At 39.9% G+C, this 12730-nt stretch overlaps 1 protein-coding gene across 3 annotated transcripts in view; it reads left to right on the forward strand.

The window, feature by feature from the left end:
* RIC1 (RIC1 homolog, RAB6A GEF complex partner 1) overlaps nucleotides 1-12730 on the forward strand; it is a 169166-nt gene that overhangs the window by 125740 nt on the left and 30696 nt on the right. For all 3 annotated transcript variants that reach the window (XM_066368094.1, XM_066368093.1, XM_066368095.1), the window contains exon 11: nucleotides 11333-11485. In XM_066368094.1, coding sequence (XP_066224191.1) covers nucleotides 11333-11485 — 153 coding nt within the window. The remainder of the gene's footprint in view (nucleotides 1-11332; nucleotides 11486-12730) is intronic.

Raw genomic sequence — 12730 nt, forward strand, 5'->3', positions numbered from 1 at the left:
AGCATTTCTTTAACTGCCAGTCAGTGCTTCTGAATGGCATGCAACAAGTTATCAGTCACACTAAGTTATTTCAGTCACAGTCTAAGAATCTTTTTTTTTTCTGTCCACACAGTGTGTTTGTGAGTTTACAACCAGGAAAAGGTGGATAAATGTTTGTGCATATGTATGCATGTATGTGATGCTGGTGGTGTAGTGAGGGTGTTTATCTTTATTATTTACAGATTCAACTAAAAAGAAATAAACCATAGAGGTTGAACTGAGAGTAGTTAGATGATGATGATGATGATTATTATTACTATTATTTTAGAGAGAGGCGCAGAGAGAGACAGGAACATTGAATTGCTCTTTTATGTGCCCTGACTAGAAAATCAAACTAATTAAATTATTTCAACTTGGTCTTCAGCATCTGATCACATTGTTCTGTTTCTTTGTCAAGCTAAGTCTTGGAGTCCAAGGATTTAGGATTAAATTAAGTATGATTGTTACAATCTGTTGAGGTTTGAGGGTTTGATGTGGTTCCGAGTCTGGCCTCCAAAGTCACAGCTCCAGTGTCCCCAGATGGGCTTCTTTGTCTTCGGGGGGACTTTCTTCCTTTGGGCTCAGGGTGGTAGGGCTAAGAAGGAAGCCACCCTTCTATTCAGATGACCTTTTAATCTAGGTTATTTCATCTCTTTCCTGTGGCTCTTGTGTATGATGGACAAGGAGGTCAACAAAGAGTTGACACTAAATGCTGTTAGCCTCATATGTGACTTCTGAAAACGGGTTCCTAGTTCTTTTTTTTTAAATTTAATTTATTGTGTTTACATAGATTCTAGTGTTGCCCTGATTGCAGCCCCCCTCCCCCGTATTCCCCTCAACATATCATCTCTTGACCCCCTCCTAACAGCTCCCTCCCCTCTTCCCTTCAGGTTTAATTTCGTTCCTCAGTTCACATTGTTCATTGGATTCCTCAAATGAGTGAGGTCATATGATATTTTTCTTTCTCTGCCTGGCTTATTTCACTTAACCTAATAGTTTCCAGGTCCATCCATGTTGTTGCAAAAGGTAATATTTTCTTCTTTTTCATGGCTTCATAGTATTCCATGTACCACTGTTTTGTTTTGTTTTTGTACCACTGCTTTTTAATCCACTTGTGCACTGATGGACACTTGGGCTGTTTCTAGGTCTTTGCTATTGTGAACAATGCTGCCATAAACATGGGAGTGCATTTCTCCTTTTGAAACAATGCTATGGTGTTCTTGGGGTATATTCCTAAAAGTGGAATGGCTGAGTCAAAAGGCAGTTTCATTTTTAATATTTTGAGGAATCTCCATACTGTTTTCCACAGTGGCTGCACCAGTCTGCATTCCCACCAGCAGTGCAGGAGGGTTCCCTTTTCACCACATCCTACCGTGTGTTGTTTTGTTGATGAGCACCATTCTTACTGGTGTGAGGTGATATCTCATTGTGGTTTTAATTTGCATTACTCTAATGATTAGTGATGTTGAACATCTTTTCATCTGTCTATTGGCCATCTGTATGTCCTCTTTGGAGAAGTGTCTATTCATTTCTTTTGCCCATTTTTTGATTGGATTGTTTATCTTCCTGGTGTTGAGTTTTACAAGTTCTTCATAAATTTTGGTTATTAACCCCATATCAGTCTTATTGTTGAATATGTTCTCCCATTGTGTGGTTTGTCTTTTTATTCTGTTCATATTTTCTTTAGCTGTACAAAAGCTTTTTAGTTTGATATAGTCCCATTTGTTTATCCTGTTTTTTATTTCACTTACCCTTGGAGATAAATCAGCAAATATATTGCTACAAGAGATGTTGAAGAGCTTACTGCCTATGTTTTCTTCTAAGATGCTTATGGTTTCACAGCTTACATTTTTCTTTTATCCATTTTGAGTTTATTTTTGAGACTGGTATAAGTTGGTGGTCTAGTTTCATTTTATTGCAGGTAGATGTCCAATTTTCCCAACACCATTTGTTAAAGTGACTGTCTTTACTCTATTGTACACTCTTACCTCCTTTGTCAAATATCAATTGTCCGTAAAGGTGTGGGTTTATTTCTGGGTTCTCTGTTCTGTTCCATTGATGTATATCAGGAGTCAGGAACCTATGGCTCATGAGCCATATGTGGCTCTTTTGATGGCTGCATCTGGCTCACAGACAAATTTTTAATAAAAAAGTATAACGTTAAAAACCTAAAACATTCTCATGTATTACAATCCATTCATTTCCTACCACTCATGTTCATGGGTGCGGGTGGCTGGAGCCAATCACAGCTGTCCTCCGGACAACCCCAACTTTTTATTGGATAATGCATAACCTAATGGATTGTCATGAGGTCAGGAAGTAAACTTCCCTCCTTTTAGTCAAGTAGTCAGCTAGCTAATTGCAGAAACCCTTTTGACGAAGAAGATGGCTAAAAAAAAAAAAGATGAGGAGTATCGTACTTTTCAGCAGGAATGGACAGAGGAATTCGCCTTCGTGGAGAGAGCAGGTTCTGCAGTGTGTCTAATATGCAATGATAAAATTGCATCGATGAAACGGTCAAATATAAAGTGGCACTTCAACACACGCCATACTACATTTGCATTGAAATATCAGCGGGGAACAGCAGGAAGAAAGCATGTCAAGAGCTACTGTGCAGAGGGCAAGCTAGTCAGCAGCAACTCCGTGTTTGGACCCAACAAGGTGACTGGAATTTGGCTAGCTTTGCTGGTGCTTTAGCAATTGTGAGAAACAGAAAGCCATTCACAGACGGGGAGTATGCCAAAACATTCATGCTTGATGTTGCCAATGAACTTTTTGATGACTTTTCGGATAAAGACAAGATAATCAAATGAATAAAAGACCTGCCTCTGTCGGCAAGAACTGTTCACGATCGTACCATCATGATAACAAATCAAATTGAGCCAACATAAGTGAAGGACATAAATGCAGCACCATTCTTTTCTCTCGCTTTGGATGAGTCAACAGACATAAGCCATTTATCCCAGTTTAGTGTGATTGCAAGGTATGCTGTTGGTGACAGACTACATGAGGAAAGTCTTGCTGTTTTGCCCATGAAAGAGACAACAGAGGGGAGGATTTATTTGTTTTTCACTGAGTTCACTAAAGAAAAAAATTCACTGATGGATAAACTTATTTCAGTGTGTACTGATGGTGCTCCATGCATGGTGGAGAAAAACAGGATTTGTAGCACTTCTTCATGAACATGAAAAGAGACCCATCCTAAGTTTTCACTGCATCCTACATCAGGAGGCGCTTTGTGCTCAGATGTCTGGCGAGCAGCTTGGTGAGGTGATGTTGCTGGTCATTCAGGTGGTCAACTTTATTATTGCCCGAGCTTTAAATGATTGCCAGTTTAAAACACTGCTGGATGAAGTTGGCAATAATTATCCTGGTCTGCTTCTGCACAGCAATGTGCATTGGTTGTCAAGAGGGAAGGTGCTCAGCCATTTTGTGGCTTGTCTGAGCAAAATTTGGACTTTTCTTGAAAAACATTGAGCATCCTGTGTTAGTTAACACTGAGTGACTCTTGAAGTTCTATCTCGTGGGCATGACTGAACATCTTGAACCAGCTCAATGTGAAAATGGAAGGCATTGGAAATACAGTCTTATCCCTTCCACAAGCAGTGTTTGCATTTGAAAACAAGCTGGAACTCTTCATCTTGGACATTGAAACAGGTCGTTTACTACACTTTGATAAACTGGGAGAGTTTAAAGATGCCTGCACAGCAAGTGACCCTGCTCAACCTCTTGATTTCCAGCAGCTAGCGGGCTTCACTTCTGAACTCCTGCAGTCATTCAAAGTGTGCTTTGGAGAATTTCGTGAGTGCACTCGTCTTTTTAAGTTCATCACCCATTCACACGAATGTGCAGTGGACAGCACTGACCTGAGTTACATCCCTGGTGTCTCCATCAGAGATTTTGAGCTAGAAGCTGCTGACCTGAAGGCCTCAGACGTGTGGGGGAGTAAGTTCAAGTCGCTGAATGAAGATTTGGAAAGACTTGCACGACAGCAAGCAGAGTTGGTGAGCAAACACAAGTGAGGAGAAATGAAAAAACTTCAACCCGCGGACCAGCTGATTGTCAAAACTTGGAACGTGCTTCCCGTCACATACCACATGCGGCATGTGAGTATTGCTGTACTGACAATGTTTGGCTCTACGTGTGCATATGAGCAGTCTTTCTCACATCTGAAGAGTGTTAAGACCAACCTACGATCACATTTACTGGATGGAAGTCTCAAAGCCTGCATGAAGTTTAACCTCATCATGTATCCACCAGACTACAAAGCCATCAGCAGCAAAACCATGCAGCACCAGAAGTCGCATTAATGGTAAGAAATACTTTATTCATCATTGGTTAGCAACAACATAACAACATTATTAAAAAGAATTCAGAGACTTGTACTTTAAAAGTGTTGGTCTTACATAAAATACATACATTTACTTGTATTTAGTGTTAAACATATTGTATGGCTCTCACAGAATTACATTTTAAAATATGTGGCGTTCATGGCTCTCAGCTAAAAAGGTTCCCGATCCCTGATCTATATGCCTGTTCTTATGTCAGTACCAAGTTGTTTTGAGTACAATGGCCTTGTAGTATAACTTGATATCAGGAAGTGTGATACCTCCCACCTTATTCTTTTTTTTCAAGATTGCTGAGGCTATTCATGTTCTTTTTTGGTTCCATATAAAATTTTGGAATATGTGTTCTATATCTTTGAAGTATGTCCTTGGTATTTTAATTGGTATTACATTGAATTTATAAATTGCTTTGGTTAGTATGGACATTTTGATGATATTTATTCTTCCTAACCATGAGTACGGTATATGCTTCCACTTGTTTGTATCTTCCTTGATTTCTTTTATCAATGTTTTGTAATTTTCCGAGTACAAGTCGTTAACCTCCTTGGTTAAATTTACTCCTAGGTACTTTATTTTTTATTGTTGTTGTAATAGTGATGGGGATTGTTTCCTTAATTTCTCTTTCTGACAGTTCATTGTTGGTGTATAAAAATGCCTCTGATTTCTGTGTATTAACTTTATATACCCTGCCACCTTGCTGAATTCATTTATCAGGTCCAGTAGTTTTTTGACTGAGACTTTAGGTTTTCTATATACAGTATCATATCATCTGCAAATAATGATAGTTTTACTTCTTCTTTTCCAATTTGGATGCTTTTTATTTCTTCTTCTTGTCTGATTGCTGTGGCTAGGATTTCCATTACTGTGTTGAATAAGAGTGGTGAAAGTGGGCACCCCTCTCTTGTTCCTTATCTTAGGGGGATTGCTTTTAATTTTTGCCTATTATGATGTTGGCTGTGGGATTTTCATAGATGGCCTTTATCATGTTGAGGTATGTTCCCTGTATTCCCACTTTGCTCAGAGTTTTGACCATGAATGGGTGCTGGATTTTATCAAACACTTTTTCTGCATCTATTGAAATTATCATTTGGTTTTTCTCCTTCTATTTGTTTATGTGATGAATCACACTGATTGATTTACAAATATTGTACCATCCTTGTCTCTGCAGAATAAATCCCACTTGATCATGATGGATGATTATTTTCATGTATTGCTGGATCCAGTTTGCTAATATTTTGTTGAGGTTTTTAGCATCTAAATTCATCAGGGAAACTGGCCTATAATTTTCTTTCTTTGTGTTGTCTTTGCCTGATTTTGGATTCAGAATTATGCTTACCTCATAAAAGGAGCTTGGAAGTCTTCCTTCCTCTTGAATTTTTTGAAATAGTTTGGGAAGGATAGGAGTTAGTTCTTTGAATCTTTGGTAGAATTCACCTGTGAAGCCATCTGGCCTAGGACTTTTGTTTGTTGGGAGTTTATTGATAACTGTTTCGATCTCATTTGTTGTAATCAGTATGTTTAGATTTTCTGATTCTTCCAGATTGATTTTTGAAATATTATATGTTTCAAGGAATTTGTCCATTTCACCTAGGTTGTTTAATTTTTTTTCATACAGTTCATAGTATTTTTTTTACAATATTTTGTATTGTGTCAGTCGTTATTTCTCCACTCTTATTTTTAATTTTATTTATTTGAGTCTTCTCTCTTTTTTTCTTTGTGAATCTGGGAAAAGGTTCATCGATTTTGTTTACCCTTACAAAGAACCAGCTGTTGGTTTCATTGATCCTCTGTATTGTTTCTTTAGCTTCTGTGTCATTTATTTCTGCTCTGATCTTTATTATTTCCTTCCTTCTACTACCTCTGGGCTTTACTTGCTGTTCTTTTTCTAGTTCTTTTAGATGCAGGGTTAGGTTGTTTATTTGAGCATTTACTAGGTTTTTAAAGTATGCTTGTAGTGCTATGAATTTCCCTCTCAGTATTGCTTTTGCTGTGTCTCAAATTTTGAGTTGTTGTATGCTCGGTATTCGTTTCTAGGAATTTTTTAATTTCTTCTTTGATTTCATTGTTAACCCATTTGTTATTTAATATCATGCTGTTTAGTTTCCATATGTTTGAGTATTTTTCAGTTTTTCTGTTGTAGTTGATTTCTAGTTTCATGCCATTGTGATCAGAGAAAATGCTCGATATGATTTCAGTCTTCTTAAATTTGTTGAGACCTCTTTTGTGCCCTAACATGTGGTCTATCCTAGAGAATGTACCATGAGCACTTGAAAAGAATGTATATTCTGCTGCTTTAAGGTGAAAGGTTCTGAAGATATCTATTAAATCGAGTTGATCTAGTGTGTCCTTTAAGTCTGCTGTTTCTTTGTTAATTTTCTTTCTCGAGGATCTATCTAGTGATGTTAGTGGGGTATTGAAATCTCCTACTATTATAGTATTGCTGTTGATCTCACCCTTTATATCCATCAAAGTCTGCTTTATATATTAGGTGCGTAGATATTTATAAGGGTTATATCTTCCTGTTGGATTGCTCTCTTTTTCATTATGTAGTGACCTTCTTTGTTTCCTACTATAGCCTTTGTTTTAAAGTCCAGTTTGTCTGATATTAGTATTGCTACCCAGCTTTTTTTTCATTTCCATTTGCATGAAATATTTTCTTTCCATCCTTTTAGCTTTAGTATATGTGTATCTTTTGTTTTGAGATGTGTCTCTTGTAGATAGCATAAGTATGGGTCCTGTTTTCTTATACATACAGCTACCTATGTCTTTTGATCAGAGCATTTAATTCATTTACATTTAAGGTTATTATTGATATGTAGTTGTTTATTGCCATTTTATTCTTTAAAGCTATCTTCCTCTTTTACTATATTCTTTGACCCCTTTGTTCTGTTTACAACAGGCCCCTTATCATTTCTTTCTTCTTATTTTTTTCTTTACAGAGACAGAGAGTCAGAGAGAGGGACAGACAGGGACAGACAGACAAGAATGGAGAGAGATGAGAAGCATCAATCATCAGTTTTTCGTTGCGACACCTTAGTTCATTGATTGCTTTCTCATATGTGCCTTGACTATGGGCCTTCAGTAGACCGAGTAACTCCTTGCTCAAGCCAGTGACCTTGGGTCCAAGCTGGTGAGCTTTGCTCAAACCACATGAGCCCACGCTCAAGCCGGCGACCTGGGGATTTCGAACCTGGGTCCTCTGCATCCCAGTCCAACACTCTATCCACTGCGCCACCAGCTGGTCAGGCAACATTTCTTGCAGCATTGATTTGGTTGTAATGAATTCCTTGAGATTTTTTTGTCTGGGAAGCTTTTTATTTCTCCTTCAATTTTAAACGATAGCCTTGCTGGATAAAGTAGTCTTTGTTGTAGGCTCTTGTTCTGCATTACTTCGAATATTTCTTGCCATTCCCTTCTGGCCTCAAGTGTTTCTGTTGAGAAGTCAGATGTCATCCTTGTGGGGACTCCTTTGTAGGTGATAGTCTTTTTTTCTCTAGCAGCTTTTAATATTTTCTCTTTATCTCTTAGCTTTGGTATTTTAATTATGACATGTCTTGGTATGGATTTCTTTGGGTTTCTCTTTAATGGAATTTTCTGTGCTTCTTGAACTTCTGTGAATTTTTCCTGCATCAATTTAGGAAAGATTTTAGCTATGATTTGATTGAATAGGGTTTCTATCCCTTGTTCTTTCTCTTCTTCTTCAGGAACCCCTATGATGTGGATGTTATTTCTCTTCATGTTGTCACAGAGCTCTCTTAGAGTTTCCTCAGACTTTTTTGTTTTTTTCAGAGACAGAGAGTCAGAGAGAGGGATAAATAGGGACAGACAGACAGGAATGGAGAGAGATGAGAAACATCAATCATTAGTTTTTTTTGTTGTTTTTTTGTTTTTTTTTTAATATTTTTTTGAAGCTGGAAACGAGGAGGCAGTCAGACAGACTCCCGCATGTGCCTGACCAGGATCCACACGGCATGCCCACCAGGGGTCGATGCTCTGCCCATCTGGGGCGTTGCTGTTGCAACCAGAGCCATTCTAGTGCCTGAAGCAGAGGCCATAGGGCCTTCCTCAGCGCCTGGGCCAACTTTGCTCCAGTGGATCCCTGGCTGCGGGAGGGGAAGAGAGAAACAGAGAAGAAGGAGAGGGTGAGAGGTGGAGAAGCAGATGGGCGCTTCTCCTGTGTACCCTAGCCGGGAATTGAACCTGGGACTCCTGCATGCCACGCTGACGCTCTACCCTGAGCCAACTGGCCAGGGCCCAATCATTGGTTTTTTTTTTTTTGCGACACCTTAGTTTTTCATTAATTGCTTTCTCATATGTGCCTTCACCGTGGGGTTACAGCAGACTGAGTAACCCCTTGCTCAAGCCAATGACCTTGGTCCATGCTGATGAGGTTTTGTTCAAACCAGATGAACCCACACTCAAGCTGGCAACCTTGGGGTCTCAAACCTGGGTTCTCCACATCCCATTCCGATGCTCTATCTACTGCGCCACCACCTGGTCAGGCTCCTCAGACTTTTTGAGTCTCTTTTCTTTTTGCTGCTCTGCTTCCGTGCCCTCCTTTATCTTGTCCTCTAACTCGCTGATTCGATCCTGAGCTTCATCCATGCTGCTTTTAATTCCTTTCATTGTGGTCTTCATTTCTGATATTTCATTTGTCATTTCTGACTAATTCTTTTTTATTATTTCAATGTCCTTTTTTATATTTGCTATCTCTTTATTTAGGTGCTTGCTATGTCCATCTATTGTTGTTCTAAGATCTTTGAACAGTCTAACAATCATTATTTTAAACTCTGCATCCGTTAATTTGTTTATATCTGAGTCATTCAGGTCCTTTTCTGGAGATTTCTCTTGATTCATTTGGGTTGCATTTCTCTGCCTTCCCATTTTGTCTGTGTATAAGAAAGGTGTGGCCATCGGAGTCCAAGGGGTGTGGCTTCTGTGTTCCCTAGGTGTGGTCTGTCTGCAGGCCCGCTACCCCCTCTGTCGCTGCCTCAGGTGTTTCAGTATGGGCACTGCTGGCATGATCCCCCTGCTGCAGTCACTGCCGTTTCTACCTCTCCTTCACTGGCGGGGCTGTGTTCATATGCCCAGGCTACAAGCCCTGGCGGGCCTCGGCCATCTCCCTGCCCCCTTGGGTGGGGCTACACTCCGTGCTGGGGCCGGAAGCCTTGGCACTGCAGGCGGGGCTGCACACCTATGCTCAGCCATGGGTCTTCACCCATTCCTGGCTTTCACCCTGCCCCACAGGCGGGGCTGTGTTCCCCATGGTTGCAAGACCTGGCTCCAGGAGTGGGGCTGCACACCCTCACTCAGCCGCAGCTCTCAGCCGGTTCTCCCACTTTCACCCGGCTTTTGCCTTGCCCCTGCAGGCAGGATTGCAGGTGGTACCACTCTTGCTCACCCTGCCCGTTGCCGGGTCAGACCGCTGTCATGCGCCCTTTCTGCCCCTGTTGACAGGACCACGCTTCCACGTCCTGCAGTGTGTCTGTGGGCAGTGAAGCTCAGACCGTAGCACTCAATACTGTATTCCTGAAGGCTCCCTCCTTCTAAGCGACTCTGCTCTGAGTGCCGTGGGAGAGCTTGTTTGGCTGGTCTTCTGCTTCCCTTTGCTGGTATTGCTGGTTCCAGGGGAAATATTCACTTTAGATTTGGGGGGTGACTCAGCCCAGGGGTTAGGGTGGTTGTCCTTCAAAGTGTTTCTCCCTGTGCCTTCTAGATTACACTCTTTTCCTGCTACTCTGGTCCTCTCATCTCTCCCCATTCCCCAGAGTCTCGGGTGAGTGGTTGTGAAAGAGATTTTCTGAGCGGTCCTTTTAAGAACAATCCTGGGTCTGAGAAATCTCTCTTTCTCACAAACAGTATCCTGGCTTGTTTTGCAGCTAAATACTGTCCATACGCCTCTTCTAGTCTCTGGGACTGCAGGCTGGGGCTTTGGTCCTATGGCCCAGGACCCTCCCCTCTCCGTTAAACTCGCTTCCTGCCACGCGAGTCTCTCCAGGCTGCCGTTCACGCTGGGCAGCCCTCTCCGCATTTCTGCTTTTCCTGCCAGTCTCTGTGGCTTCTTCAGTGTTCCTTGGTTAAAGAGTTCTCTTAGTTTAGTCCAAAGTTGGTTTTTCCAGATGATGGTTCTTAAAATTGAGTTGTAATCCACTTTGGTTCTGGGAGGTGGAAGTTGGTATATCCACCTACTCCATCGCCATCTTGCTGCTCCCACAGTCTAAGCATTTCAGTTAGGTTGTGCAACTTTTATCACAGGAAAGCAAAACTTATTATGCCTTTTTAATTTTATAATAATTCGGGATTCCCCATTGTTATTTTCTTGGCCTTGCAGAGTGGAAATCACTAATATTAAAAATAAAACTATCATGGAATTTATGTATAGAATATTAAAATTGACTGGGCCTAGAGAATTTATTTGAACCTTCCCATTTTACAGAAGAAGAAAATATACCCTGAAAAACCAAACAGGTTGGCCAAGGTAACAAAATGGTAGCCAAGCTGGAATGAAAACCCTAGTCTCATAGGTTCCAATCTGTTATTCTTTGCTCTATACAAAATTGCACCTGTTTTGAATGCTTTTTGTTATGCTTTAGCTAGGTAACATGGGTCTTTCTCTGCAAGGTTTTTTTTTTTTTTTTTGTATTTGAGTCAGTTAAATTAATGGAGCAGTTACAGAGAGCAGTAGGCATTTCTCAGGATTTGGAGTTAAGATTGACATGTAGTGTTTTCACTATTTTAGGTAGAAAAGGGTGGTGGTTTCCACTGGAGATAGCTAAGATACAGTAGATGTAGGTATTTGCAGTAGAGGTAGATTCTGATCTGCATTGTCTATCATAGTTTCTCTAACCTTCGGAAGTCATTAATAGTGCTATTGTTGGTTATTTCAGAATTTGAATATTTTAAGATAGGAAAGTATATAGCAAGAAACTTGATTGTTTTGATTTCTTTTCCTCTTTTCCCCCTCCTAGAGCTGGGGTGCAGAAGGCTATCATCTGTGGGTAATCAGTGGGCTTAGTTCTCAAAACACTGAAATTGAGTCTAACCCCAGGAGTATAGTTCAACAGCCTGGCATTCTGCTATTTCAGTTTATCAAGAGTGCACTCACTGTAAACCCTTGCATGGTAAGTGTATTTAATTAAAACTTTGTTTGGGGGGAGGGTTTTTCGGTGGCTTTAATATTAGAATTACAGACTCTATCAACTGTGTTAAATGTACTCTTAAAATTGGCAGTTATCTCCTTTTGTGTATTTTGTCATTCTTGTATATGCATTTTTTTAAATTTACACCATAGTTTTATTTCTGAGCAGGTTTTTTTTACACAATAGGATCACAAGTAACTTGAGGAAAAGCAGTATTTACAGATTTACTTGAAAAAAATTTAGTCTTTATCTGTTAGCGTTTCTGAAAGTGTGTTCCACCAGGCATTACTTAGGAGAAATATCAATAGCAATTACACAGAGTAGGAAAAAGTTTTATTGTCATGTAAGTGTGAGATAAAGGAGTTAACGCTATAGTGATTTCTTTATTGTAGGTCTCCAAGGTCTTTAATATGCTAGTGAGCATTATAAAAACCTAGGAGTTGGTTTATAAAAACTAATGGTTCCCATGCTTATGTAACTATGAATTTTTAAGGACTACCTTGAAGACTATATGCCTAGGAACCTGCTTTGGGAAATACCACCCCAAATTATAATGTAATTCCTCATGTTTTATCAATCTGAAATAACACTAATATTATAGATTGTTAATATGTAATAATAGTATATCTTACATATTAGGAGTGCCTGTCTAAATATTGGGTTTTTAAATAGTTGGTGCAGTTAAAATATACAACACATTGAGAAAGAATGTGAATAACCTGAATCTTCAATCTTATCACTGTAGTTGAAGAATATGGATCCCCAGAAAAACAAGAATAGGCTATTTCTTCCTCCCCTTACCCCAAATAATACAGTGGTACCTTGAGATATGAATTTAATTCATTCTGTAACGGAGCTCGTAAGTCAGTCAACTCGTATATCAAAGTGCCGATACTGGACCTGTGCGCCAACGCACCAACTAGCAGCAGCTTCCCGATTCATGACTTGTCTCTCAGAATTTCGCTTGGATCTCGAACAAAAATACAACTGAGTCGCAGCTCGTATCTTAAAAAAAAAAATTGTATGTTGGTCTGTTCGTATCTCAAGGTACCACTGTATTTGAAAAGCACCCTTGAATTTTATGTCAAGACAGCATTTATACTTCAGTAGAAAGGTGAGAGCTCTGGGGTGCTGCTGTGTCTGATTTGAATAGCCAAGGAAGAATCTGCCTGTGTTTGAGAACACTGGCCTTCTAATTGCAGACCAAAGCATAATTGCTAAGAGAGA

This window comes from Saccopteryx leptura, chromosome 2 (assembly GCF_036850995.1).
Source record: "Saccopteryx leptura isolate mSacLep1 chromosome 2, mSacLep1_pri_phased_curated, whole genome shotgun sequence".
NCBI classification, from domain to species: domain Eukaryota; kingdom Metazoa; phylum Chordata; class Mammalia; order Chiroptera; family Emballonuridae; genus Saccopteryx; species Saccopteryx leptura.